The sequence below is a fragment of the Pelodiscus sinensis genome, chromosome 31 (assembly GCF_052426305.1).
Source record: "Pelodiscus sinensis isolate ZL-2025 chromosome 31, ASM5242630v1, whole genome shotgun sequence".
In the NCBI taxonomy this organism is placed as follows: domain Eukaryota; kingdom Metazoa; phylum Chordata; order Testudines; family Trionychidae; genus Pelodiscus; species Pelodiscus sinensis.
In genome coordinates, this window is record NC_143082.1 from 14,191,256 (window position 1) to 14,219,051 (window position 27,796).

Sequence of the window (27,796 nt, forward strand, 5' to 3'; positions counted from 1 at the left end):
AGCGTGGCCGACTCTTGCCATGTGATCGTGAGTCTTGTGAGGCTCGGTGTTGGTCCGGAAGTTCCAGCTGCTGGACTCAAGATAAATTCAGCTGCCTGGGGTGGGGGGAAGAGAGAGGCCTCCCCAAAATGAACAAGTTTCCAGGCCTTTTGCCTGCAGAGGTTGGACCTGGAGGGAACGCAAAAGCCACCGCTGCTAAAACCCAACGTTTAAAACCATTCTCATGACGTTCAAAGCCATGCCAGGTTTTTTACGGAGCGGACCGTGGGGGCTGGGCTGGCTTCGGCTTTCTGAATGCTCAGTCGGTAAGGGCAGTGGGGAATGAAGCCAATTCTTGTCCTAGAATCATAGAGCTGGAAGAGACCTCAGAAGGTCATCAAGTCCAGCCTCCTGCTCTAGGCAGGACCAATCCCAACTAAATCAACCCGGCCAGGGCTTTGTCAAGCCGAGACTTAAACACCTCTAGGGATGGAGACTCCACTACTTCCCTAGGGAACCCATCCCAGTGCTTCACCAGTCTCCTAGTGAAATAGTTTTTCCTAATATCCAACCTGGACCTCTCCCACCACAACTTGAGACCATTGCTCCTTGTTCTGCCATCTGTCACCACTGAGAACAGCCTCTCTCCAGCCTCTTTGGAACCTCCTTTCAGGAAATTGAAGGCTGCTCTCAACTCCCCCCTCACTCTTCTCTTCTGCAGACTAAACAGACCCAACTCCCTCAGCCTCTCCTCGTAGGTCATGCGCTCCAGTCCCCGAATCAAACCCTTGTCTGGGTTTGTCCCGCCCCTGGTGCGCGGGGGGGCTCTGCTCTGAGACTGTCCCTCCTTAATAATAACAATACTGACTAACAAATGGATCCACAGCCCGCAGGGGCCCTCCCCTCTTAGCTCCCCTGCTGCCTGCGAGGTGCAATGGATCCCTGGCCCTGCCACTGGCTTGGATGCTGTAGTGAGGACTGGGAATCGCCCATCATGCACCACTCACCTGTCCCAGGTGAGCAGGGCTAGGCTCCGCCCCCTGGGCCGCCGTCCTCCAATGGGAGCCGCGGAACGGCCCCGCTTATCCAATCGGCGGGCGGGGGCGCCTTCTGCAAGATGGCTGCTCCCAGGCAGCCGCCTTTCTGCCACGTGGAGCGGGGCGGGGCGGGCGCCGGCCGGGAGCCGCCGGGAGCCGGCCCCGAGGGGCTGGAAGCCGTGTTCCCCCGGGAGCTCGGGCTCTTCGCCGACGCCTTCCCCGAGGAGACGCGCTACGGCTTCTGCGGCCACGTGCTGACCATCGCCCAGCACCACGGGGCCCGGCTGGGGGTGGCGGCGCCCGTCTGGGAGGCGGTGAGGGGGCGGGGGGGGCAGGGGAGGGATGGGGCGGGAGGTGAGAAGGATCTGGGGGGAGCTGAGGTCCTGGGGCAAAGGGGGGAGACAAGGGGGAGTAACATTAGGCTGTCTAGCAAAGCGGGGGGGGGGGTGCGAGAATGTGGGGAGTGGGCTGGAAACCCCCAGCTGCGGAGATGGGGCACCCCAGAGACCATGGTGCAGGGGCTGGTGGCTCAGCAGATCATGTGTGATCCGGACACCCTGGTGCTCCATGAAGAGCGGCCGGTGGCTCAGTTAAAGTGGGGGCTCTCTGCACAGGGCCCTGCCCTTGGGAACCTGCCTCCTCTTAATTGTTTCCCCCATCACAAAATTCCTATTCTCCAGCTGCAAACCCCTCCCTCCATTTTGGGCGCTTCCAGGGAAGATCAGTCCCCATCTAGTTCAGAGTCCCAGCTTTGTCCATGGCCAGTACATCAGAGGCAGGGGCAAGACGCCCTGTCACAGGTTGCTGCGGATATAACCAACCTCTAGAGGAAGTTTCTCCCTAAAGTGCCTCTCTTTCCCTTATGCTTTTGCTCTCCTGCCCTGTGTCTCCCTGGCTGGCCTTGCTCTGCATCTGGATCTCTGTTCTCCCCTCTGCCGAAGGCTCTGACTCTGTGTAAATATTTTGAGGAGCAGAAACTCAGCTTCTGGGGCAAGACGGTGATTGAGCTGGGCGCCGGGACGGGCATCGTGGGTATCCTTGCCACCCTGCTGGGTATGTAAGTTGCTGGCCCGTGGAGCTGACACATTGTGTGGAGGAGAGGGATGCGAGGGAGGGGGGTGATGGCAGAGCGATGCATCTGGTCTGTGGCATTTCTCAACTCCCGATCAAGAGAAGCCTATCAAGGTTTTGTAGCTGACCTGCTGGCAATGGCTCACAGGCGTGCCCAGTTTGGGTCATCTAAAGACCGCATCAGCAACTTAGTGGAAGCCCAAGGGCAGTGTCTGCTTTTACATTGCCCCCTATTTAGTACAGGTTAAACCTCTAAAATCCAGGACTCTGGCCACCAACATCCGTGGTCCAGCAGGACCACAAATAGTGCTGGATTTTTTGCGCACACACAAAAAAAGCAAGCATGATTCTGGGATGCATTAACAGGAGTGTTGTGAGCAAGGCATGAGAAGTCATTCTTCCGCTCTACTCTGCACTGATTAGGCCTCAGTTGGAGTATTGCATCCAGTTCTGGGTGCCACATTTCAAGAAAGATGCAGAGAAATTGGAGGGAAGGCTGAAGGAATTGGGCTTATTTAGTTTGGAAAAGAGAAGACCGAGAGGGGACATGATCGCAGTTTTCAGGTGTCTAAAAGGGTATTACGGGGGGGGGGGGAATTGTTCTCCTTGGCCTCTGATGATAGGGCAAGAAGCAATGGGCTTAAACTGCAGCAAGGGAGGTTTAGGTTGGACATAAGGAAAAACGTTCTCCCAGTCAGGGTGGTTAAGCACTGGAATAAATTGCCTAGGGAGGTTGTAGAATCTCCAGCACTGGAGATATTTAAGAGCAGGTTAGACAGACACCTGTCAGGGATGATCTAGATGGTGCTTGGTCCTGCCATGAGGGCAGGGGACTAGACTTGATGATCTCTCAAGGTCCCTTCCAGTTCTAGTATTATATGATTAGAGGGTCCCAGCTGACCAGATTCATGGGCTGAGCCCCCAACGGGGAGTGTAGCCCTGGTTGCAGTGGGTCAACGTAAATGGAGAGCACAGCTGGGGCTGGAGGCGGCGGGGCCTGGCGCTCCCAGTGCAGTGGGGAGCACAGCCCCATCCCCAGGTGGGAGCACAGTCCTAACAGGGCTGGGGGTAACGTGGGAGTGGGACTGACAACCAGCAGGGAAGCCTTGACCTCCCCATATCCGGCAATCTCCAAGGTTCAGGACTGCCCAGGTTCTGAGCATGCCGGACCAAGGAGGTCCTACCTGTACAGCCTGTACCTCTGCATTAGCCAGGATGTATAGACAGACTGGAGATGAGACAAATGGATCTATTGCATGGTAATGGATCCAGGGGGCTGCAGAAAATCATGTAACATCCTGATGATGCATCCTAGGAGAGCTGGATTTTCCTGCTAAGCAACACCGACACCTTCTGGGTTGCTCTTGTCTTTTCCAGGAGGAGATGTAACACTCACAGATCTCCCACTGGCTTTGAAGCAGATACAGGAGAACGTCCGTAGGAATGTGCCTGCAGAGCATTTAGCTCGGGCCAGAGTTTGTGCTCTGACGTGGGGTTTGAACCACGAGGAGTTCCTGCGGGACTACGACTTCATCCTGGGTGCAGACATCGTCTACCTGAAAGACACGTACCCCATGCTCATCAGGACTCTCCGGCACCTGTGTGGCCCGCATTCAACCATCTACCTGTCTTCCAAAATGCGTCAGGAGCACAGCACGGCTGTGTTCTATGATGGGCTGCTCCCAGAGCACTTCACCTCAGAACTGGCCTATAGAGATGAAACTGAGAACATTAACATATATAGAGTCACCAGCAAGCAGAATAGCTGAAGTTGGGGCAGACCTTTCACCCATGGACACAACGTGGCCTTTGGTTTTTCCCAACTGAGAGCTGCACCCATGCTACAATCTGAGTGAGCCACCAGCAGCCAAAATGTCGCACACGGGGAGGATGCATTTGGACAGGATTCTTCCTTTCAGCCAGCAATACGCAGCCAAGATGGTAGCAACCACCCCACCCCAAATCTGAGAAGAGATGCTGGATTCCAGACCTAGATACAGAGGGAGACAGAGTTTCTGGCTATCCTTGGAAGTTCTAAAAACAAAGATCTTTAAGAGGATGGCTACATTTTGAGCCCATCCCTGGGACTCTGGCCTTCCAAACCAAAAGGCTTTCTGCCCTTGAAGGAGGCCAAGTGACTTGAAGCAACCGCCAACAGCATTAAATGTCTCTTAAGAGACACCACAGTGCCTTATTTCTGTCATTTGGCTTCATATACATATATATTTGATAACTTTCCTATTTGAATTAAAGGTGGATTTCATGTGTCATTCCTCCTTGAGAATTGTGGTAAGGGGGGGGGGGGAGTTAAAATCAAACTGACTAGAAAACCTATTTGTACACCCACACTGTTTTGCTAGGCTCTGAAACCCAAGGCTACGTCTACATGGCACAGCTATTTCTGAGATAGCTACCCTGAATCATCACAAGCAACTGGTCATTTGGAAATATTGTTTGGAAATAAGGGGCGTGCTATTTCGCCATCCCGGTGAATCTCGCAGCACGAGGGATCAGGGATGGCTGGAAATAGCACGTAATTTCGAAATGTGGGGCGGTGTAGACATGCCCGATTTGCACTGTGCAACGTGTGTATCTGGTTTGGACCCCCCTCCCCAGGCTGGAGAAATTCTCATTGGGCAAGTGGGGGGGAGGGGCAGACTGGGGTCCCTTTGCCCCACCAGAGTGGCACAGCAAGGTGAGGGGCTGCACTGAAGAGCAAGTCCTCCAGTTTCCCGGCATGCTCAGGGAGAGCCCTCCTGGCTGCAAGGGAACTGCTGTTCACAGGCTAGACAGGGACAGCCAATGAAACGTCTCGTTCCTTCCCCCGCCTCCCTGCCATTGGCTGCTGCTGCCGCCGCCGTCATCAGTCGCCGCGACCGGCCAATCGGCTCCGCGAGGGCGTCAGGGCGCCGACGCAGTCGGCCGCCAGAGCGCGCGGAGGGAGGCGGGGGCGGAGCCTCCTGCGCACGCGCCTCGGGCTTGCCTCTCCCCGCCCCTATAGGCTGCGCGCGGCGTGACGTCTAAGGTGCGCGCCGCGGCGGCCGGCCCCGGCAGGCAGCGGGATGCAGAGGGCGGTGCTGAGGGGCCCCCTGCGCGGGGGGGCCCGGCCGTGGCCGGTGAGGAGGGGGGGCGCTCCCCCAGGAGCTGACCTGAGCCCCTCCCTTCTATCCCAGCCCCCGGGGGGGGGGGCAGGATGTCTGGGACCCCCCCCGGGCTTCCGCCCTCCCGAGCCTGGGGGGGGGCCCTTTCCCCGTGGGGGGGGCTCTTTCCCCGTGGGGCGCGGAGCCCCGCCCCCCCGCCGCGCCTGCGCACAAACCCTCAGTGGGGGGGAGGAGCGTGGGGCTCTGGGAACATTGGGGGGGGTCAGGAAGGGGGGGCACTAGGTTAGTGCTGAGATAATGGGTCTGGACAGAACAGCCCCCCCTGCTGGTTACCCTGGTAAGGATGCTAGTCACGGGGCATCCTTATGGGGCTACTGGTTGGCCCTTTACAGCCCTAGATCCTTGCCCCTTTAGCACGTCGTGGGCCTCCCGTGTGCGACTTCAACTTTATCCTCTCCCCCCCGCATAGGTCGTTTCCCAGCAGCTGGTTTGTCTCTTTCACGCTGGCCTCCGCGCCTTGGCGGCGGATAAGGAGCTGCTGGTGACGCTAAGGAAGAAAACCGGTTATTCCTTCCTGAATTGCAAGAAAGCCTTAGAGAAGTTCAGGGGCAACCCCAAGCAGGTGAGAGCTACTGGAATGTCACCCTGACGGCGGAGTGAATTTCAGTGGGGGTTTGGGTGCCGAATGCCTGTGGGCTCCTTTCAAAACGTCAGCGTGAATGAGTTGAGATTGGAGCTCCTTCTCTTAGGAAGAAGGGACTGCATTCAGGTGTAGAAAACAAAAGGAAGGATATAGTTAAAACTGAATGGTTTATCTTACCTCCGTCCATATTAACGGAGATGGGGCATAGATACCAAGGCAATAGGTCTAATTATGTATCATAGTAATTATGTTCAGTATTCTCCTAGCCTAGAGGAACTGATCATCAGAGGCTTAATTTTTAAAAAGGGCTGGATGGTGTTATGATCTCTATAGCTGTGCATGCTGACACTGAAAGACGCATGGGAGATTTGACTTCTTGCTTTCGAGGCATAAGTAGCTCAGCAGCAGCAGGTCAGAAAGAAAACATCTCTTGTACATACAAGATAATGTACAATGCTTGGAAATCCACCCTAGCCCCATTGCTAAACTCTTCCATGTCATCTTCACCCCCAAGAACATCACATTTAACCACAAACATTTTGTCCAAACAGGGGAACTGTGTAGCTCCCCATGATCCTTCATGGACCACGTTAAGGAAAAAATTCTGAAACAATGCAACATAGTTTTTTGCCTGACGTATTTCAATGATATTTTCATTCTTTGGGTAAAAGATCTAAATTCCCTCAATTTCCTCAACCACCACCCATCCGTGAAAGTCTCTTTAGAACATCCTCACACCGACATCAGCTTCCTGGACACAATGAGCTTCAACATTGGAACCCTACGAACAAGAAGCCATTGATTACCACACTTAACTCCAGCAATCGAAAGCAATCCAGAGACACCAAAAAATCTGTTAATTACAGCCAGGCATTCAGCTACCCTGGAATTTGCTCCAAAGAGCAAGTCTGGGAAATACACATACTTAGTTGTCTTTGCTAACAAGGAGGCTACGTCTAGACTGGCATGATTTTCCGGAAATGCTTTTAACGGAAAAGTTTTCCGTTAAAAGCATTTTCGGAAAAGAGCGTCTAGGTTGGCACAGATGCTTTTCCGCAAAAGCACTTTTTGCGGAAAAGCGTCCGTGCCAATCTAGACGCACTTTTCCGCAAAAAAGCACCGATCGCCATTTTCACGACCGGGGTTCTTTTGCGAAAAACAAATCTGAGCTGTCTACATTGGCCCTTTTGCGCAAAAGGACTTTTGCCCGAACGGGAGCAGCATAGTATTTCCGCTTAAAACACTGATTTCTTACAGTAGGAAGTCAGTGCTTTTGCAGAAATTCAAGCGGCCAGTGTAGACAGCTGGCAAGTTTTTCCAGAAAAGCGGCTGATTTTCTGGAAAAACTGGCCAGTCTAGACACAGCCGGACACTCTGCCGGCAACGTAGATCATTTGCCACCCAAATACCTGCAAGAACCTATGTCTATACAAGAAAAAGAAACCCACTGGCCACACACCCGTAGTTGTCGCCTACCGCCCCACACCGGACCCCTAAAAAGTATAATCAAACAAATATCACCCATACATGATGAAGACCACATCTTGAGAGAAATTTCCTGATCTCTGCCTTCTGGCCTTCAGACAACTCCAACCTCGCAAAACTCATAATCAGAAGCAGGCTTCCCACAGATCAGGATGCACCAGCTCAAAGCAGCACCAGCCTTGCCAGAGCAGATGTGAAACTTGTAGACACATCTCTACTGCTACAAGGATCAAGGATCAACTCCCCCAACATACCTTTCAAGTTTCATAGGTCCTAGCCTGCTGCAACATGTGCTGTACCTCAGCCAGTGCATCAAATATCCCACTAGCAATTATATGGGTGAAAGCAATTACTCAGCTCTTGAATGAACTCGCCCGGAAAAATGGTGAAAGACAAAAGCGCCATAGCACCTGTGGGTGAATACGTTTCAAAGCAATCATAGCCAGTCCCCAAGTTGCGAACGGTCGACTTACGACCGTTCGCAGTTACAACCAAAACTGTCGTAAATGGCGGACCCCGAGTTACGAATGCGATCCGCGCTTACGAACAGCGTGGTCGCGTGTAACTCTGTGGGGTCTGACTTACGAACAAACCGAGTTATGACCAATTGCTTGGTCCGTAACCGGTTCGTAAGTTGGAGAGAGGCTGTATTCCATATCTGATCTTTCATTGCTGTCCTCAAGAGCAAACTGCGCAACACCTTCAAAAGACAAGACTGGGAACTTAAGTTCATAACTCTGCTTGCAACCCAAAGCCGTGGACTTAGCAGGAAAGCGTGTTTTGTGGGTCATTACAACAATTTGTAACACACCTCACTGCTGGCTACCCCTCAATTGCCCACCTCAAATTCTTGACGCATACGAATCTAACCCCCGGTTACTCCATTTCAAGTGACCACATCCAACATGCATGACTCCTGCATAACAATCTATCCCAACTTGTATTTAGCTCAAACGCTCTGCTTTCTTCCCCAGACCGAAAGAGCAGCTCTGTGTGGCTCAAGAGTTTGTACCTTTCATCAACAAAAACTGGCCCAATAAAATATACTACTTTGCCTATCTTGTCTTTCCTATTCTGGGACCAGTGTGGCTCCAGCAGCCCTACAGATCGTCATCCCAAATGTGGCTGCACCGCATGGTTGGTCAGTGTCATTATGTTGGTGTCAGTTTCTTGGGTTTTTTGGAACCTTGTTGGGATATGATCTGACCGTTGTGGTCTTTCCCATGAGGTTGCTGTTTCCCACTGAGTGTTACAAAACTTAGGTGAGGCTTTTATTTGGCTCATCTTCATGGTTTTGTCTTCAAAGGCAGAAGCCTGGCTGCACGAGCAGGCCCAGAAGGAGGGATGGAGCAAAGCTTCCAAACTGCAAGACAGGAAGACAAAAGAGGGCCTTATTGGGCTGCTGCAGGAGGGGAACACAGCGGTGATGGTGGAGGTAAACTCCTCTGTGTGCCTGTGTGAGATGCTTTCGCTTGGCTCGTGGGAGGGAGGGATTTGTATTAACCTACTAGCTTCCTGATCCCTTGAGCCGGCCTGTGTGCTTACGTTCTAACTTGCAGCTGGGAGTTGAAACTATCACAGACAAATTTGTCTAGTCAAATCATGGCCCGTGTGATATAGATGACAGGAAATGGATTCCTTTTAACAGCAGAAAGGGGAACAAACCCTAAAGGGAATAGTCCTAGCCACAGGCTTTTCCTGTTCTGAAAAACTGGGGGGGCTAATTTTTGTCTTGTCGAGTTGCTGACATCCCTGGCGACAGCTCTGACTGGCATAACGCCCATCCTAAAAGCGGCAGGGCAGGTCTCAGACCACGACTTCGGAACAATCCGCTGTTTCTCTGCACCAGGTGAACTGTGAGACCGACTTTGTGGCCCGAAATGTCAAGTTTCAACAGTTGGTTCAACAAGCAGCAACTGGGACAATGTTCCACCATCAAGGTGTTAAGAACCAGCTAACCACGTATGTCAAGGTGAGAGAGACCTGTCTAAGGTACTTATAAGCCTCCTGCATCTGCCCCCCTCTATCTTTTATAGGTGCTTTCCCTCCCATAATGTCATGGAACCCCAGACATGTTGGCCTTTTCTATGCACCATGGCCAATATAGCTATTCCAGCAGCGCCCCCTAGTGGAGACGCACCATAAGCTGACAAAAGCACTTTAGTAGCACAGTTGTGTATTTACGCCAGTGGCTTTGATGTTACAACTGTGTTGTCTAGGCGGTGTGTTCTCCCCCCCCCCACGTTCACCCTTAACCAACGTAGCCATGTCAGCAAAAGTTTGAACGTCGCCTGAGGACTAGTGTACACTAGAAAATTACAACAAATGGCCTGGTAGCACTTTATAGACTAACAAAACATGTAGATGGGATCATGATCTTTTGTGGGCACAGCCCATTTCTTCAGACGACTGGAGTTAAGAGTAGGGGATTTGAAAACTCGAAATAAATAGGAGAAGGGAAAGCGGGGAGGTGGGAGGAGAGAATGATGCTCTGTCTCCCACCCCCCTTCCTGTTTTTTCTTTAAATATCTGGCGAATGGGTGCTAAATCTAAGCAGATAAAGATCAAAGTCAATAGATAGATTGCTATCTATTAACTCTGGCTGTGCTGTGTGGGGCCACGCCGAGTGCGGCATCTATCGGAGGTGACCAGTGGGGGCTGGCACGCTTCTCGACTCCCGTGGCTTGCGGCATTATCGCTTCTCTTGTCTCTTTCAGCATTTCCTGAAGGCAGCGGAGCTTTCTCAGCTCCGGACGGGGCCTGCTGGATCTCTGCTCAGTGACCAGCTAGCTCTAGCTATAGGTGAGTGTCTGGTACCGGATGCTGGTTAGAAGATAGAAATTGGGAGGGGAGGGGGATTGTGTGGCTTCCACCAGCCTTGAGTTGGGCTGACTGAGAAACTCCTTTCTCTGGGAAGATTCCAGCTGTCATCTCGCGTCCTGAGGGCATAAGTCGTGTCTGTTTCCAGCCTCAAGGAAACTGCTTGTGCCGGGGGCTTAACTTGGGGACCATGAAATCTGAGTTCCGTGCACTGCCCTGTAACCCCCGCAGGGACGCGGCGCTGGTACTTCGGTGAAGTATTTCACAGGGCATTTTCTGATGCCGGGCATCCTCTTAGCAGTGCAGCATGTTGTAGGGATGGCAGTGGTCAACTGGTAAGCATCACCCTTAGTGAGTGGTGCTTACTGGATATGGTTAACCAGGGGCCCGGCCTGGTGCGGCATCCCACCAAACTGCGGGGGTGGGGGGGGACTGCAGCCTGGCCAGAGAAGCCTCTGTCCATGGTGACAGGGATGGGGTGGGGCAGATCCAGCGGGAGCAGCCCTCAACTCACCTCCATGTAAGCGGTTAACTGAGTAAGCCCAACGTTTAACCCAGGGGTTCTCAAAGTTTGTGATACCGCGACCCCCCTCGAAGTTGCTCATGACCCCCTGGGGGTTGGGACCTACCGTTTGAGAAACGTGGGTTTAACCGGACAACTGATTAAACTGGATTTTGCAGCCACTTAACGTTTTCACTAAGCAGGGAGCTAACCAGGCTGTTTTACGGGGAGGGGTTTTCTGTTCCACATCGGGGCGGGGTTCGACTGCCATGGGGCCAGGTCCACGGCCTGTATTGAGACAACTCTCCACCCTTACAGTCCTCGAGCAGCAAAATTGCCAAGGAAACTGACATCTGATGGGTGGGGGGAGGGGCCGAGTGCCACGGCGAACGCGACGCCTGCTCTGGATCTTCGAAGGGAAATAAGACCCGTCCTTGTTTTGGCTTTTTTAAAGGCAAACTAGGCGAGAACATGGCTCTAAAGCGGGCTGCCTGGGTGGCCGTGCCAGCGAATTACTACATCGGCTCTTACGTCCACGGGGCGCTGCCGGTGGATAATCCTGCCCTCGCTAACATGGCGCTTGGCAAATACGGCGCCTTAGTGATTTGCCAAGCGTCGGAGCAGAGCGCCAAGTCCAACCTCGCCGATCTGGGCCGGAGGCTGGGCCAGCACGTTGTAGGGATGGCCCCTCTCTCGGTGGGATCTCTGGAGGACGAGCCCGGCGGAGACACGGAGACCAAAATGCTCGCCCAGCCTTTCCTGCTGGACCCCAGCATCACCCTGGGCCAGTACGTGCAGCCCCAGGGCGTGGCGGTGGTGGACTTTGTGCGCTTCGAGTGCGGCGAGGACACAGAGGTACCAGAAGTGGAGCTGATGCAGCAGCGGGAAGGGCACTAAACTCCTGGCTGCGGCCGTGGGCTGGGTGTTTCGCATATTGGATCAATGTGGAAATAATGAGGAGTCGGGATCAGCGGTGAATTAATTGCTCACGTGCTGGACATTTAACACGGGGGCCTCGTTTGTGCAGAGCATTAAAAGACTGGTCGCTGTGTGGTACTATGCAGCCTCTGGCCCCGAGCAACCAGCTCCCATCTGTGGGCGTTTTGTGTAACGTGGGTCGGCCTGTTTGCTTCGAGGGCAGGGGCAGGGCTGAGCTGGGTGCGGGGCGACGAGCCGAGCGCCGTGCGCAGCCAGCTGTGATCGACACGCTGTGGGGCAGGGGAGAGACCCTCGCGCATTCAGACGTGTAGAGCAGGGTGGGCAAAATATGGCCCGGGGGCTGGTTCCAGAACGTCAAGTGTTTTCCTCCCCCTCGCCAGGACTTCCTGAGCTGGGGCTGGAGGAAAAGGCCCCATAGCCCCGTGGGGCACTCAGGTGGCCTCAGCCACGCTGCTCTTGGAAGTGCCACGGCGGGAGGCTGTTGGCAAATGTGTCCGTGTGCAGCCTGTGGGGCGAGGGGGCAGCAGGTCTCAGTGGGCTGTTCCGGCCCCCCTATTCCATCGCATAGCTCCCATTGGCCAGAAACCAGCCAATGGGAGCTGCAGGGGCGGTACTTGCCGGCATGGGCAGCGCACAGAGGCCCACAGCCTCTGGCAGCTTGGAGCAGTGTGGGGCCAGCGTGGCAGGCAGGCAGCGTGAGCGCCCCCTGGTGCTGCAGGCCGGCAGCTGCCTGTGTACGCACCTCCTGGCCAGGGCCAGGGCCAGAGCCTGCACCTCAGCGCCAACTCCGTCCCAGACTCCATGCCCCTCCTGTGCCCCACTCTTCTACCCAGAGCCCCCTCCAGCACCCAAACTCCAGCCCAGACCCCTCCTGCAGCCAAGCTCCGGCCCAGACCCCTCCTGCAGCCAAGCTCCGGCCCAGACCCCACGCTTCCTCCATTAATGTAACAAAAGTTGGGCCCGTGATCACTGACCAAGGTTCTTGGAGTGGCTCCCCCCGAAAAAGTTACCGCCCCACGAGGGATGTACAATCCCATTTAATGGGTTAACCGATTAAAGGGGGAGGCTGGCGGCAGGTTCTGCCATCCCCACATGGGGCTGCCGGCTCCTGGCCTCCTGCTCCTGGGCACTGGTTCACCGTTACCCACTAGGCACCCCCGGTACAGTTCACATCCCTACTGCCCACCCCAATTTAGAGCGCTGTCTCTTTGCTGACCCCACACTCTGCTGCTCTGAAGCTACTCCCACAAGCCCAGGCTAGGCCTTCCTCCCATCTCCTCCCTGGCAATACCCGTGTAGGGCAGCACTGTGGCTTCCCTCCCCTACTAGACCCACCCGAGCCCGCTAGGCCCTGGCCCTTGGCTAGCTCCCTGGAGCGGCTTTCATTTTGCTCCAGCACCATCAGCAGTGACCACTTGGTTTGTCCCAGGGTGGGCGGCTCCAGTGTGGGATAAAGGGGCCATGATCCACGTGTGGCAGAATTTCTCTGCTCGGGTAGCTCTGTGCTACAGCAGGAGCCAGGCCCGAGGCTGCATTTTGAGACCCTGCTGCCTCCAGTCCAGAGGAGTCAGCTCTGGGACTGTCTGCCAGCGGTGACACTGGGGAGCTTGTGGCCTCATTCCAGGACACAGGAGACTCGATTAACTGCCTGGCCAGGCCTGCCGATTGGAGGGCAGCTGCCCCAGGGCCTGGAAATTCGGGAGTGGCAACCGGAGCCCTGGGCCCTTTAAATTGCTGCTGCAGCATCAGGCTCCTCCTTCCGCCTGAGGCCCCGCCCCTTCTGGGAGAGTGGTGCAGCCCCCCCACCATGCCCAGGGACCTGGCGAGACTCCGTGTCCACAAGTGGAGAGACGGCACTGAGGAAATGGGGGTGAAGAGCCACGTGGAAGGGCCGAGGGCAGGAGGGAATTAAACCCCAGTTAATCACACACCTCTGCACCCCAGCTTGTTTGGTCTCCAGCATTAAAGGCACAGCCTCTGGGGCATACGCTGCATCTTTATTTTTCAAAATGACTCTGGCAAGGCGGCTACAGGCAGGCAAAAGACTTGCTAGAGCTGCCGCTCGGCCCCTAGCATCTGCTGCAGGGCCTGGGGTGCTCGGGAGAGGACATTACCGACCCGGAGGGCCCGGTCGGTACAGCTAGTGATCCTCCGTACACTGTAACCGCCACGCGTCCCTCATTCGGGAACACCCGTGGTGCGGTGCTGCCCGCCAGCTGGGGGAACGGCCGTGCAGCAACGCACTCTGCCAGAGGCTTTCCCCACGGCTCCCATGGCATCGGGGTGGTGCCAGGAAGCAGCGGGGGATACCTGCCCCCCCGCATGCCCTTCCTGGCCCAGCAACCTCTTTAATCCGGCAAACCCAGGGTTGCCAGATTAAAGAGGTTCAAGTGTATTTTGGTGTCCAGCCTCCTGCACTGGGCTAGCCGGGGGAAGCTGCAGTGCCACCCGTGTCCCAACAGCCCTAGGAAGTGGCCAGCGCCGTGTGCCTAAAGCTAAAATATCAGCTGTTTGAATATACTTGCGAGAATAAAAATCCGCCCAACCCCTCGTGGCCTCTTGCTTCTGGCTGTACCACACTGAGGAAGTGGGGCTTGGTCCAGTCTCCGCCTCCGGGCTGGGCACACCATCCGCTTCATTAGAAGAGCCCTTTTTCCTTCTTCAGGTTGATCTGTTTCCAGCCAGGAAGAGCAGCAAATTCTTCCCTCTCGATTCCAAACACGGCCACAAAGTCCCGCGGGGAGAGGTAATTCTGGGAAAGGAGAAGCCACGGTGAGCAGATTAGCAGAGGCAGGACGGGGGCGGGGAGCGCAGTAGCCTGGGGGGAACCGGGGAGTGGGTGCTGCCCGCTTGGATGGGAGCCGGGCTGCCTTTCTGCCCAGCCGAGGGGGCTCTGGGACAGGACTCGGCGGAGAGCTGAGTGGCTGCCGCCTACCCACTAAGAGGAGACGGAAGTTGACCGAGTCAGTTGAAACCTTCGAAGCAGGCCCAGCAGACAGCAAGAACCAGGGTTGGTTCTCAAAGGGGCTTGGGTGCTTATTGAAATCAGTAGGAGTTGGGGGGCTAAACCCCGGGAGGATCGGGGCCCAAAAACCTGGTCCCTCCGAACTCACCTCTTTCTTGGCGGGGTCTACGTCTCCCGGCAGTTCATCCTTCTGGCTCGTTAGCACGTCCAGAGGGTAGGTCTGCGCGGCGGCGCCGCTCTGGGCCCCGGGGCTTGGAGTGAGCGCCGTCCCCTTCAGATCCTGGGCAGCACGGGGAGGAGAAACGGCCAGGGCCTGTCACACACGTTTGTGAGCCCGGAGACACCTGCCTCTCTCTGCCCTGAGCCTTGGCTCCTACGTCAACAAGGGGAGCCCACGAGAGAGCCCGGGGAGTTTATAGTGCTGGGATCCCACATTCAGCCTCCCTGCAGAGTCCCTTGAGGTCTGTCTAGATACGAGACCCCATGGGCTGTGCTTGGAACTGGGCCGCGTCAAACGGCTGCAGCGCTCGCCCCCAGAGGTGGCTGCATTTCTCCGGCAGGTGAACACGTCCCTACGTGGGCCCTGGACCAGGTGCGGTGGGCTCCCTCTGGCTGGAAGGTGCCAGGAGGCGGTTGGTTCAGCGCGCTGAGCCCAGGAGCAGGGCCCGGCACGTGGGGGTGGAGTGGTAGCAGCTTGGAGGTGATTCACGGGGGCGGCCGGGGCTCAGTGCGTTAGCTGCACGGCCCGAGGGCTCGACTGAGAAAGGCAGGAGAGAGCCGGTGGGCAGGGTGGGGGCGTTGAGAGCCAGGCTGTGGGCAGACTCCTGTGCAGAGGGGCACAGAGTTCAGGGAGTAGCCGCATGCGCGATGCCACCGACCCGGCAGGGGCCGCGTCCCACCCTGGGGCAGGCGTGTGCTCAGTTTGCTTCCTGGGCAGCGTCCCCATCTTTGGCCAACTGAGCTGAGTCCCATCCGGTGCCAGCCGCCTCGTCTCCTCCCCGCTTTACCTCCCGCCCCGGCAACTCACGCCTGTGATCCTGACAACGGCACACGCGTCTCCCAGCTCCTCCTTCAGTTGCTCGTAAGTCTTCCCTTCCTGCAAGGACACACAAAGCTGAGAACCGCACGGCTCCCCCGTAGCCAGGTCCAAAACGGTAACACGCCAACCTGTAGCGGCGTGGATCGAAACGCACCAAGGAATTTCCCTGACCAATCACAGAGCGAGGCTGCAGAACTGGAATTTAGCTATACCGTTACCCTGGGCTTAAAGCCATCCCTGGCGCACTACAAAGCCAATTTCCCCTGCCTTTAATATCCGCATTTCCACGTCCGAAGCTATGAATGGGACACACCCAGCCCGCCTAAGTAGCCTCATTAACACAGGTCCTACAATAGACAGGAAGGTCTTCTGCCATTATCTAGCTCTCCTGGTTTCTGTTACTGCCGCTCCGCTTCATCTGAGGAAGTGGGTTTTGCCCACGGAAGCGCATGGTTCTGTACAGTTTGGTGAGGGTCTAAGGCAGTGGGCCTCAACCTTTTGGGGCGCCCGGGGCTCAAGATTGGCTCGGGCTGGCCCTGGTCACTAGGCGGGCACATAAATGCCCCGGTGGGTGCCATGGCGCCCGCGGGCACCACGTTGGGGACCACTGGTCTAAGGTGCCCCAGGCCCACTAGTTCCACTAGCCAGGGCCTAGCAACAGCAGGGCAGGCAGTGTCTTGCCCCAGTGAGGGGGAGGTGCCCCAAGGGGGTGCAGCCCGGCCCCGCCATTACCAGCGCCCCTCCCGCCAGGCAGCAGGCGGACGCGACTTGAGGCGAGAGGCTTGTCAGCTGGACGCCCAAGCCAGAAGGGACCACCGTGATCCTCTCATCTGCCCTGGGCCACAGGCCAAGATCCGCCTCCCCAATAATTCCTACAGCAGATCCCGCCTCCACTGGCCGTTTTCACGGCCGCCTGGGAGGCCCCATCGCATCCAGGGGGTTCCAGCGCTCACGTACCCTCAGCCCAGTCGCACGGTGTCTGGCTTCAGCGCCCAGCCAGTGGCGGGTGTTAGATCGGGCGGCTCTTGCCCCTTGTTAAATATTTGTCCCCGCCGTGGGGGCCGTATAGGCCAATCCACCCCCCCGTCTTCTCGTTACGATGGAGCCCTTCGCGTCTGGCAGGTTTTTCTAGCCCTTGGCTCGTTCTCCCGGCCCGTCTCTGCTTTCTCACCGTCCTTCTCGAGCTGTTGGCGCCGCAAGGGGACGGGGGCTTCCCGCAGGGGCCGCTCCAGGCGGGAACATCACCGCCCTGCTCCGCCGTGAGACGCGGCTGATGACGCAGGCCGGGATCACGGTCGAGCTTTTGCCCAGGGCCTCCTGCTGGGAGCTCTCGGGCAGCGGCTCGTCCCCTCCCGCCCCACCTTTCCCCAAGTTGCTGCCCCCCAGGGTAGCGGCCGCCCTTTGCTCCTGGGTGTTTGTGTGGGGCGGTGTTAAAGCACAACCTGTTTGCTCGCCCCCGGGGCTGCTGGGGAACCAGTGACCAGTTCTCGGGACCAGCCTCGACTTTCTCCTCCCCGCGTGAAATTCTCCAGCGTTCCCACGCAAGCGCGAGGAGAGCCGACGGGGGGGGCTTGAGTACAGAGGCCAGCCCCAGAGCCGCCAGGCCCCCCAGCGGCCTGGGAGTCAGCGGAGGGGGGGCAGGGACGCCGCTGTGTGCCTAAGGATCCGTTTCATTCGCCCCTCGGGGGCAGGAGGGGGAGCTGCGGCGGGACGGTGCTCTCACCCAGAGCGGCCGAGGGGCACGTCCCACCCGGCCCCCCCACGTGCTCAGACTCACGCTCCACTGGTGCGGGTCCCAGGCGCCGAACCACCCCGTGAAGTTGGGCGGCTCGAAGCCCTGCTTGACCACCAGGATGGGCGTGTCGGCGTCCCTCCCGCTGGGGTGGGTGCGGAGATAGTCCTGGGCCGTGGCCAGCGCGGCCGCCTTCTCCGCGGCGTTGGCGTCCCTCCCGAGCCACAAGAAGACCTGCAAGGGGAAACCGCTGGCTGGGGGCAAGGCGGAGCAGCCAGGAACGGGCCACCACCGAGCCCGTAGCACCGCGGCTGGGAGTCCAGCCTCCAGCCAGCGGCTCCTAGCTCCAGCCCGCCAGGCACGGACACAGCTCAGCCCAGGATGGGTGAATTTGGGGCCCAGCGAACAAGAGAAGCGCCTGGCACTGTGGGACCAAGAGCAACGCAGAGTTCTGCAGGGGCAGCCTCTCGATCCAGACCCACAGCCCCCCCTTATCCAGTCCACCCCGAGCTCCACCCGCCCCCCAACCCCCCGCTAGCCCAACACCACGGTCATTCGCCAGGCATCTGGCTCCACCAGGACCCCTCAGCCCTGAGCTGTAGCCCCCGCCCCCCACGGCTGTCCCACGTCCGGGCCACGCACGCTGCCCCCGCTGACGTGGCGTGAATTAACCCCCCCCCCAGGTTCTCTCAGCGGCTCGTGTCCGGCCACGGGCTGGCGTTGGCTCTGCGGGCGCACCTGGTCCCAGGTGTCCAGCAGCATCACGTCGCTCTCGCTCAAGTCCTCCTGGCCGAAGTCGGTCACCTCCGTCACCACAAAGCGCCCCGTCTTGTTGGCGCACTCGAAGAGCCGGGCCGGGTGATCGGGGGCCTCCTGCTGCAGCCTGTGGACACGCCGCGCCGTCAGCCAGCCTCGCCGCCGGCGCCCGCCGCCCCCTCCCCCCGCCTCGCCCGGGTACCTTTTGTCGCTGGCGTACGGGGCTTTGCCGCCGAGCACGTCCCAGAAGGCCGCCGGCTCCTGCCCCTCGGCTACGGGTTCCTGCGGGCCGCTGCACAGGGTGGCCGCCAGCTGCTTCGCCATTTCCCGCTCGTCCCCGCTGGAGCCCTGGCGGCCAAGGAGCAGAGCGGGCGTTGGCGGGCGGTGGCGGGGGAGGGACGCCCGCCGGGGTGGGCTCGCCCCCGCCCCCCCCCCGCCCCCGACCCCCGCCCCCGACCCCCTTACCTTGCCGTACCACAGGTAGTGCTCCGCCGGGGTGCGGAGCAGGAAGACGTCGTTGGAGTTGAGCGAGGCGGCGCGCGCCGGGACCTCCACCGCCTTGGTGTTGTGCCGGGCCGTGCCGCGGATCTGGAAGAGCCTCGCGGGGGGCTCCGGGGCGCGGCCGCTTTTCCTGGAGGTCCCGCCCTAGAGGGAAGGGGGGGCGGCCCCCGGGCGGCTGAGCCGAGCCCCAGGGAGGCCCCCGAGAGAGCGGGGCTGGGTGGTGCCGGATGGGTGCAGACATGCATGGGCAGGCGTGGGGCGGGGGGAGAGCTGATGGGGGGATCCTCACGCTGCAGAGGGCTTGGGGGGCACGACAGCTGGGCCTGGCGCCGGCCAACCGGAGGGACGGGAAATACTCACGCGTGAAACACGCCAGCCCCTGCCCGGTTACTGCTCCTTTACCAGGCTGCTTTAACAAGGGGCTGGGGGAGGGGGGGAGGGAGACTCTGCCCCCCCAGAACTGAGGCACTGAGGTGTGGGGCTCAGGACGGCTATGTTCCACCCCCAGCTTTGCCACTGACCTCTCGGGTGACCTTAGGCAAGTCCCTTACCCTGCTCTGTGCCTCAGTTTCCCCTCCCTCTCTTCGTCCATTTAGACAGCCCTTTCAAGGCTGCCTTTGGCTCAGTGTGTGCGCCGCCCCGGGCGCAATGAGGCCCTGACCGCGGCAGCTCGCTCTAGTTTGAACAGCACCGGCCCCAGCCCCGGCGCCTGGGAAATCCAAGCCAGCCCGGCCCCGCCGTACCTCGAAGACGACAAACTTCCCTTGGAAGATGGCCAGGAAGTGCCGCGGCTCCTTGCCCATGCTCACGCGCACCTGCACCGGCTCCCCTTGGAGCTGCCGGTCCAGCTCCACCGCCTGGGCCGCGGAGGCCGCCAGCTCGTCCTGCGTGGCGTGGCGCCCCTGGGCGGGCACAGAGCAGCCGGCTCAGAGCCGTGCCCCGGGGCGGGGGGGGGAGCTGCTCTGGGGCCCCCCCGTAGGCGGGAGACGGGGGGTCGGGTCCTACCCACCTGCCAGATGTACAGGATGTAGCGGGGCCGGCCGCTCACGGCGTAGGTGTAAAGCACCAGGTAGCAGTCGCCGCCGTAGAAGCAGCCGTGGCTCTGGGGCGCCACCGGCGCCAGCTCCAGGTTCTCGATCCGCCAGACCTAGCGCCGCCGGGTGGGGGGAGGGGTGTTACCGTGGGAGTCGTGGCGCTGCGGCGCCGGCTCAGCCCGGGGTGAGGGCGGGCGTTGGACCTGGCCTTCAAAGCAGGACCCCTGCCCCCACCCAGACCCACAGCAGCGGGGGCTTTGCTCGTGTTCCCTCTAGGGCTGGAGGACAAGCAGGGGCACGACCCCCACCCCACCCCCAACCAGTAGGGGCACAGAACTTCTCTCGGGCCTGGGCAGGGGGCCAGCTCCTCTGGCTGGGGTGGGATAGGCCCGCTCCGAGGGTCATGGGGGTGAGTTTAAAACAACCCAAAGGAAGTTTTTCTGCACCCAGTGCACAGTCAACCTGTGGAACTCCTCGCCGGAGGATGTGCTGAAGACCAGGACTTTAACAGGGTTCACAAAAGAGCTAATTCATGGAGGTTGGGTCCATCAGTGGCTGTTAGCCAGGATGGGCGGGGATGGGGTCCCTGGCCTCTGTGTGTCTGGAAATGTGACAGGAGACGGATCCCATGAGGATTCCCGGTTCTGTTCACTCCCTCGGGCACCTGGCGCTGGCCGCTGTGGGCAGACAGGACGCTGGGCCAGATGGACCTTTGATGTTGGGTGAGATCGAGCTGCCCCAGGCAGGGAGAGCCAAGTCCTCTGGCAAGAGGGGCCCGGAAGTGGCCCTCCAAAAGCAGCCACCACGTTTTTAGACCTGCGCACGCCCCTGCTCTGGGACCTGACCAGGGCGGGACAGACCACTCAGGGACGTGAGCTACGCGGTGTCTTCTGTGTGCGCCGCGAGTCCCGGCACCCAGGGACGCCCCCACTTGAGCACCCCACGGAGAGAGGGGCCCGGCGCCCCGATCCCAGCGGGGGAGGGGGCATTCCGCCTGCAGCCCCAGGTGCCGCCGAGCCCCCCGCGCGGCCAGGCACAGGGGGGAGGAGCCGGCCCGGCCGTCGTGCCGGGAGGGCGGCTCTCGGGCTCCTACCTCCACCTTCCCGTCGCCGTCATCCACCATCCGCTCCTGGGCAGCCAGCGCGGGCTGGACATGCAGCAGCCTGGCGTCGAACTTCTCCTGGCTGACCCTGGCTGCGGGAGGAAGCACCGGGCTTTGGGCCCCAACCTGGCGGGAGGCGGCCGGCGGCGTGTGGCCTCCAGCCTGGCGCCGTCTCCCCGCACCGCGGCAGGGGAGGGGGGGGAGAGCTCGGAAACCAGCCACCTTCCCCCCCCCCCGTCTCCCTGCCGCCAGGCCCCCCCGTACCCGTTTTGCCGATGCTGTGGGCTTTGCCCAGCCCCACCGTCTGCTCCCGGCCGGCCCACGACTGGAACAGCTGCTTGAACATGGCGGACTCGGCGCCGTCGTGCAGCGACTCCACGTTGGTGCTGGGGGGGTAGCCCTTCATGTGGATGAACTCCTACGGGGGGGGGGAGCGGCAAGGCGCCCGTCAGCAGCATGGCCCTGCCCCTCCCCCCCGCTGTCACCTCAGGCCCCAAACTCCCCCCCCTCCCCCCGCCCGCCCCCTCGGGCCTACCAGAGCCTTGGCCATGGCCGTTTGCTTCTCCGCCTTGGTAGCCCCCTTCCCCTTCCAGACGTAGATCTTGGTCCCGCTGTGGTCCAGGATGTAGCAGTCCTGGGGAGGAAAAGCCGCGCTTGCTGATTGGCCGGGGTGGGGGGTGGGGGGGCTGCCTTGTCCTGTAAGGGGCAGAGGCGGGTCTGGGCGGGGGGTATTAATGGGCAGAGGGATCCAATCGAGGGCAGCAGGAAAGGGGGAGCTTGCTGCGCACCCCAGGCCGGTTTGGGGGCGCCCTGGCTGCACCCCAGTGCACGGAACCATCCAGCCGCCGGGTTGAAAGGGGTTGGCAGACGGGCTGGGCTCCGCCGTCCCTTCCGCCGCGTCTCCAGAGGGCAGCGTGGGAAGCCAGCCGACACGGGGCAGCCAGCAGAGCCCTCGGGGACCCCAGACGCCGGCTCCAGCCCCGGGGGGAGACAGGGCAGAGCCCGCGTGGCCGGGCGCGCAGAGGAGGGCGCTGGTGAAACGGGGGGACGGGAGCGACCCCCCCAGGGTGGGTTTCAAACCGCCCACGGAGAACGTCCTGCCGATGCCCCGGAGCCCCCGTCTCGCGCTCACGTCGTGGCTCAGCATGTCCTGCACCAGCGGCCGCGCGGCCTCTTCCAGCACCTGCATTTTGCCTCCGGAGTCCGAGACGCTGGAGAAAGGAGGGCGGGTTGATTCCCAGCGGGGCTGGGTGGGTCGGGGCCGATGGGAACGTTCCCTGGGCTCCGAGGACCCTTCCTCCTGCGCTCGGCCCGGCGGTGCCGCAGCCAAGCCAGGACACAGACTTGCTGGATTTGTGACGTCGCCGGGCGTACGAGGGGCCCCGTGCCCAGCGGAGGAAGATCCCAGGGACCCAAACCCACCGGGAGGGAAAGGCGGGGGGTGGGGCAGCGAGGGAGCAGGCCAGGCAAACGCCCTCGCCCAGCGGGCCGGGGGAGGCTCCGTGCTCGCCCCTCGCCCCCGCTCACCGATACAGCAGGACGCTGGCCTTGTGGTGCTGGTCCACCGCCTCGTCCGGGGTGCTCGGCTTGATCCTCCGCGGCCTGTCCCCCAGCTCGCTCTCCAGCAGCGCCATCAGCTCCGGGCTGGCGCCCTCCTGGTCGCCTTCCACCACCCCGATCTCCGCCCGCCCCCCGCGCTCCCGGTCCCGGATGTCCTTGGCCAGCAGCATGGCCTAGAGGAAACCCCCCCAAAAGAGCCATCGTTGGCGCCCCGCAGCGCACTGGGCAAACGCCTCCCCCCGCCCCGGAGACCCTGAGCTGTCTGAACCGCTGGGAAGGGGATGGGGATGGGGAAGGACCCTCCTACCCCCAGCCTGGGTCTCCGGAGAGAGGAGTGAGAACTGGCCTGGGGAAGGGGCTGCGGGGTCCTGGGTCCAGGCCAGATGCGGGGGGAGGGGGATTCTGCCCTGCAGCAGAGGGAGCAGGGGGGCAGCCTGGGTCCGGTTCCTACCTTCAGCCGCTCCCTGGTGTTGCTCTCGGGGCCGTTCCACTGGAGAATGGCTTTGCCCAGGTCCAGCAGGAACACGTCGCCCAGGTTGAAGCTCTCCCAGCTCAGCTCCACCTGCACCCGGGAGCCAAGAGGAGGCGCTGAGGATGCCAGTGCAGGATCGGGGGCAGGGGGCAGCCGCCAGGCTGGTAGGGGGGCAATGGGGCAGCCGCCAGGCTGCGGATGCTGGGAGGGTGGAGGCAGGGACCAGGCCAGCGCCAAGGCAGCAGGGGCACCGGCCTCAGGGCAGGAAGAAATGGTACCGGGTGTGCCAGGAACAGACCCAAGGTCCATCCAGCCCAGAGTCCTGTGCAATGCCAGGTGCCCCAGAGGGAGGGAACCGATCCGGGAATTGGTGTGTGACCGACAGAGGTTATGCTCGGCATCCCTGCCCATCCCGGCTAATAGCAGCCATTGATGAACCCAACCTCCATGAATTTATCTATTTCTTTCCCAAACCCTGTTAAAGTTCTGGTCTTCACAACATCCTCCGGCGAGGAGTTCCACAGGTTGACTGTGCGGTGCGTGAAGAAAAACGTCCTTTGGTTTGTTTTAAACCTGCTGCCTAATCATTTCCTTTGGTGACCCCTCGTTCTTATGTGATGGGAACACGTAAATAACTTCCCCTTCTTCGCTTTCTCCACACTGGTGACGATTTCATAGACCTCTCTCCGATCGCCCCTTCGTCTCCTCTTTTCTAAGCTGAAAAGTCCCTGTTTTCTTAAGCTCTCCTTTCGGGTTAGGGTTACGGGGTCGGCAGTGCCTGGCGGGAGCCAGGTGGTGACCCAGGCCCGGGCCAGCTCAGCTGCGGGCCCCAGACTCACCTCGGTGGCTGTGACGGTCCGTTTGCCCTTGACGTGCAGCAGGCGTTTGACGTTGTAGACGTTGGTCTCCACGTGCGTCATCCCGGAGGCCACGCCGCCCTTCTTGTAGCTGGGTGAGAGGAGCGGGCGGCGGGTGAGCGGGGCAGGGACGGCGCCGGGCAGGAAGGGCGGACGTGCATGCGGACAACAGCCCCCTCCTCACCCCAACAAGCACGGCCCCGTCAGCCGTGCCCATGGCTCCTGGCACCGCTTGCCGGCTGATGCCCCCACGTGGGGGCAGGGACGCCCCCATGGGGTGGGCAGCCGGCGCCCCGTGGAGCAGAGGGTCAGACCCACTAGAGACCAGGGCCCCTCGGCCACCTACTCACATGACGCCCTGCTTGAAGTAGCCTCTGAAGAGGTCCGACTCGTGGCGCTGCACCTCCCGGTGCTGCACAGGGACCCCGCCCAGGTAGTCGTCCAGCTGGGTGGTGTAGATGGCGGCGCAGCCCTGTTCGTCCCGCGAGGAGCCCTCCCCGACCCAGTAATGGATGTCGTAGGCCACGCCGCTGCCCGAGCACCGGGTCTGCAGCAGGGACAGAGCCGGAGGAGTGAGCCCTGCCTCTGCCCCACCGCTCAGACCAGCATCCGGCCTGCCACGCCTGGATCCCTGCTCTGCACTGCATGGGGCAGGAGGGATTTCTCCCTGACACCTCGCCACCTGAACCCCCAGCCGGAGATCGGCTGGTCAGCGCCTGCCCCCAGACAGGAACAAACCCTCCGTGCTGAATCCTCACTCATGCCACGAATCCTAACCAGCCCCCAAATCATGTGGCAGGGAGTTCCGCAGACTAACAGACCATCGCACAGGGCATTTCCTTTGGTCATCCTATTGCTGCAAAGCTACCTGCCCCTCCCTCTCCTCCCCTCCTTGCATGGCCTTTGGCCTTCTCCGCAGCTCTCCAGGGCAGAGGGAAGCAGAGGGAGGAAATGGGCCAGTCAGCCTGGCAAAGCAGCCCCCCCCGATCCGCTTGTGCACCCCACGCCTGTCAGGGTTCAAGCAGAGACCCAGGGCCCATCACTCCGATTCCAGTGCCGGTTCCTGGCACGAGTCCCAACCTGTCGGGATTTGGGGGCGTCACGGACTCTGCTTCGCTCGGATGCAGCCACAGGGGCCCCGCCCCACGCGGGAGCCGGCACGAGGTGGCAGGGGCCCCGGGCTGGGGCCACTCACCGAGAGCAGGACGTAGCAGTCGCCCTCGTAGAAACTGCCGTGGGATTTCGGAGGCACCAGCACCAAGTCCATTTTCTGGGAGGAGGCAGAAGTGCGCTGAGACTTGCCCCGGCACGAGCCAGGGGGCTCACAACAGCCCCCCGGGTGCCCCGCAAGCCGCTCCCCTGATGGTGCCCTGGGTGAAAGCACCGTCTCCAGCCCAGCTCTCCCTGGCCCGAGCCCAGGGGCTGCCAGCCGGGAGCCCTGGATGGATGCCTGGAGTCGGGAGCGAGCATTAGCCCCCGATTGGCAACAGGAAATCAAAGTCCGGTGCGGCTGCTTCTGGGGAGGGGCATGGCAGCTGTTTATAGGGGAACCCCCCCCTCCATGCACCACTGGCCGCAGCCACCTCTGGCTGTTTATGGAAGCCCTGTACGTCCATCGCTGGCTTGCAGCCACCTCTGGGGCGGGGCACGGCAGCAGCCCGCAATGCCAGCACCAGCATTCGGGCCTGGCAGCGAAGAGGAACCGTCCTTCCAGCAGGCGCCGCATGGAGGGGACGTTGAGCATAAAGCACCAGAGCTGGGATCAGCCCAGGGCACCGCCCCGTCCCGGGGAAAGGAAACGCCCGGGGCCCACCGGCAGCATCAGCCAGTCCCAGCCCCCTTCCTCCTGCCCCAGGGTCCCAGCCCCCGGTGGGAGCCCGCCCGAGCCGCGCCCGCTCACCTCGACCCGCCAGATGAGGAGGCCGGGCATGTTGGTAACAGCCTTGAAGGCGCTGCTCAGAGCCATCGCGCCCTGCGGACCTGCCGGGCAAGAGACGAGGGTCGGCCCGGAGCAGCCCCCCCATGTGCCTGCCTGAGACCAGCCGCCCGCGGGGGGGGGGGGCAGGCAAGGGCCGAAGGGGGCAGCCCGCCCCCAGGAGGCTGGGGGGGACCCCCCAATCGCAGAGATAGAACCGGAGTGGCACCGTCAGCACGAGACAGCCCCCGCCCCCGACTGCCTGGCCACGGGGATGCTCGTGGGTGCCCGTGCAGGGGACGGATCCAGGGCGAAGCAGCTGCCACCACCCAGGCAGGGACCCGCCCGCCCCAGGTGTCTTGGGCCACCGGGGTCTGCCCCACCATCTCCGGACCTCAGTCCTGCTGACGCCGCCCCCTCCCCCCCCCCCCGGGATGCTACAAGCCAGTGCCTGGCGGTTGGGGCTCCCCCGTGGCACCAGCTCCTCCGGACCCCCCCCGCCACGTCTCCCCGAGTCACGTCAGCCAGGGCTCCGTGGCCCCTTTAAGGAGGGATTCCGCTCGCCAGCAAGCCGGGGCCTCCCTCCCCCCCGCAGCAGATGGACCCGGTGGGGGCAGGGGGGACCCACCCAGCCGGTCCTTGCGCCACCCAAAACAATCCGTCTGAACGGCGCACTCACACGGCACAGCCCCCCGCCCCCCGCCCCCCGCCCGGCCTGGGTGGAGCCCAGGAGCCAGCAGCTTTCCAAGCCGTGGGCTGTCTCCCCACACCCTAGGCAGGGCTGGGAACCGCTGTGGGGCCGGGAACCGCCGTGGGGTGGGGGGGGGAAGGGCGCTGACCCACAGAAAAATCAGTCAGGGGCCGCACACACGTGAGAAGCAAAGAACCAACCCCCTCCCTGGCTGAGACGCGCCCCACATGCGCCTCCCACCCCAGAGCTTGGGGGGGTCCAGGCTAGTAGATGCTGGGTGCTCCAGTCCCATGGGGGGCAGCAGGGGGGCTGGAGCACCAGCGCGGGCTCCCCCATGCTGGGGGGAGCCCTGAGTCTTGGGGGCTGCATCCATCCCCCAGGCCTGAGGTTCCCCACCCCGGCCCTAGAGAAACCCCCCAGAGACCAGGATCCCAAGGCAGCGCCAGTGTCCTGGCTGGGCCGGGAGCATCTGGCCTCCCCGCCCTTTTCCGGGATGGGGGAGTTGCCCAGGCCACCCAGCAGGGCTCCGACCCACGGGCACCCTGCGGATACTCACAAGCCTCCCGGGGAATCTCTCCCCGCCTGGGCGTGGGCCCTGCTGTGTCCACGCTGCCTGCTGTGCTGCAGGGAGGGCCACGCCCGGCCTGCGGGCTCTGGAGGAGGGTGGCTCGGAGGGCTGGGCTCCCGGCAGCCCAAACTGGAACCGCTCCCCCCCCCCCCCCCCCCGTTTTCAGGCATGGAAGCCAGATGGAGTAACCTGAGCCAGGGAGCCGGGCGGCCGCGGCAGGACACCCGCAGCTGGGTTTGATTAGCCGGGAATGTGCTGCTTTCGGGGCTGTTGGCAGAGACCGGGCGGCCCTTTCCTGCCATCACATTGACCCTCTCCCATGCCCCGTCCCCCAGGCGGGCGTCTCCTACTGCTGAGCCCCCTGGGCGAACCGCCGGGACCGGACTGTCCCCCACCACGTGTCCCACCCGCTCACTGAGACTGACCAACTTGGCATGGAGCCCTCCGGCCATTCCTCACCCTCCCCTCCCGCCTGGTACCTCCAGCTGGCAGATCCTGGCTCATCCCTCCCACCACCGCACCCCCCCAGATCTGGGCTCCGCGCCAGCCCACGGCAGGTCTGGCCCCTACCGCCGCCCCGAGCTGGACTCACCTGAATTCCCTGCCCTGCCCAGCGAGCGGATGTCGAGGAGACCGCCTGGGCCAGCCACGGACGCACGCCCCAGTCCAGTGCCGCCTCACCCGGCGCGCCCGGCCCTGCACCTTAGATTTGCCTGAGTTTGCATCTCGGCCACCTGTCGGCGAGCTCGGCCACTGGGTGCCAGCCCGGGCGCCCGCGCGCCGTAGGCAAAGCAGAGGGAAAGCAGCTGTGGGTGCCTATTCAAAGCATAGGGGGCGGCAGGGTGTGTGTGTGGGTCTGTGTGTGTGTGGGGCTGTGTCTGTGTGTGTGTGTGTGTGTGTGGCTGTCTGTCTGTGTGTGTGGCTGTGTCTGTGTGTGTGTGTGGCTGTGTGTGTCTGTGCTGCAGGCACTGCTGACCTCGTGTGTCTGTGTGTGTGTGTGTGTGTGTGGCTGTGTCCGTGTGTGTGT

The 27,796-nt window shown here is 61.1% G+C and overlaps 3 protein-coding genes across 5 annotated transcripts; 2 read left to right on the forward strand and 1 right to left on the reverse strand.

Moving 5' to 3' along the window:
• Nucleotides 1-1,066: 1,066 nt before the first annotated feature.
• On the forward strand, nucleotides 1,067-4,357 carry EEF1AKMT3 (EEF1A lysine methyltransferase 3). Of its 2 annotated transcripts, none has more exons than XM_075901722.2 (3): nucleotides 1,067-1,330; nucleotides 1,958-2,069; nucleotides 3,465-4,357. In XM_075901722.2, exons 1-3 carry the CDS (start codon nucleotides 1,097-1,099, stop codon nucleotides 3,854-3,856), a joined length of 738 nt encoding a protein of 245 aa, XP_075757837.1. In that variant the 5' UTR covers nucleotides 1,067-1,096; the 3' UTR covers nucleotides 3,857-4,357. The 2 variants fall into 2 exon arrangements, with proteins under 2 accessions (XP_075757837.1, XP_089630801.1); XM_089774675.1 differs by having other exon boundaries at nucleotides 1,991-2,069.
• Nucleotides 4,358-5,047: 690 nt separating this feature from the next.
• Nucleotides 5,048-11,722, forward strand: TSFM (Ts translation elongation factor, mitochondrial). Its single transcript, XM_075901721.2, has 6 exons — nucleotides 5,048-5,203; nucleotides 5,658-5,810; nucleotides 8,623-8,751; nucleotides 9,166-9,288; nucleotides 10,034-10,118; nucleotides 11,093-11,722. The coding sequence occupies exons 1-6, from the start codon at nucleotides 5,150-5,152 to the stop codon at nucleotides 11,533-11,535; spliced, it is 987 nt and encodes a 328-aa protein (XP_075757836.2). The 5' UTR covers nucleotides 5,048-5,149; the 3' UTR covers nucleotides 11,536-11,722.
• Nucleotides 11,723-13,555: 1,833 nt separating this feature from the next.
• AVIL (advillin) lies at nucleotides 13,556-27,580 on the reverse strand. Of its 2 annotated transcripts, none has more exons than XM_075901720.2 (20): nucleotides 27,362-27,580; nucleotides 25,496-25,575; nucleotides 24,791-24,865; nucleotides 23,946-24,142; nucleotides 23,578-23,686; nucleotides 22,718-22,828; nucleotides 22,234-22,439; nucleotides 21,839-21,917; nucleotides 21,242-21,340; nucleotides 20,971-21,124; nucleotides 20,698-20,798; nucleotides 19,580-19,717; nucleotides 19,314-19,472; nucleotides 18,535-18,714; nucleotides 18,272-18,417; nucleotides 18,052-18,196; nucleotides 17,359-17,547; nucleotides 15,570-15,638; nucleotides 14,691-14,822; nucleotides 13,556-14,329 (listed from the first exon to the last, which is right to left on the reverse strand). In XM_075901720.2, the coding sequence occupies exons 2-20, from the start codon at nucleotides 25,559-25,561 to the stop codon at nucleotides 14,216-14,218; spliced, it is 2,469 nt and encodes an 822-aa protein (XP_075757835.1). In that variant the 5' UTR covers nucleotides 25,562-25,575; nucleotides 27,362-27,580; the 3' UTR covers nucleotides 13,556-14,215. The 2 variants fall into 2 exon arrangements, with proteins under 2 accessions (XP_075757835.1, XP_075757834.1); XM_075901719.2 differs by lacking the exon at nucleotides 27,362-27,580 and adding an exon at nucleotides 26,758-26,916.
• Between the last annotated feature and the right edge of the window lie 216 nt (nucleotides 27,581-27,796).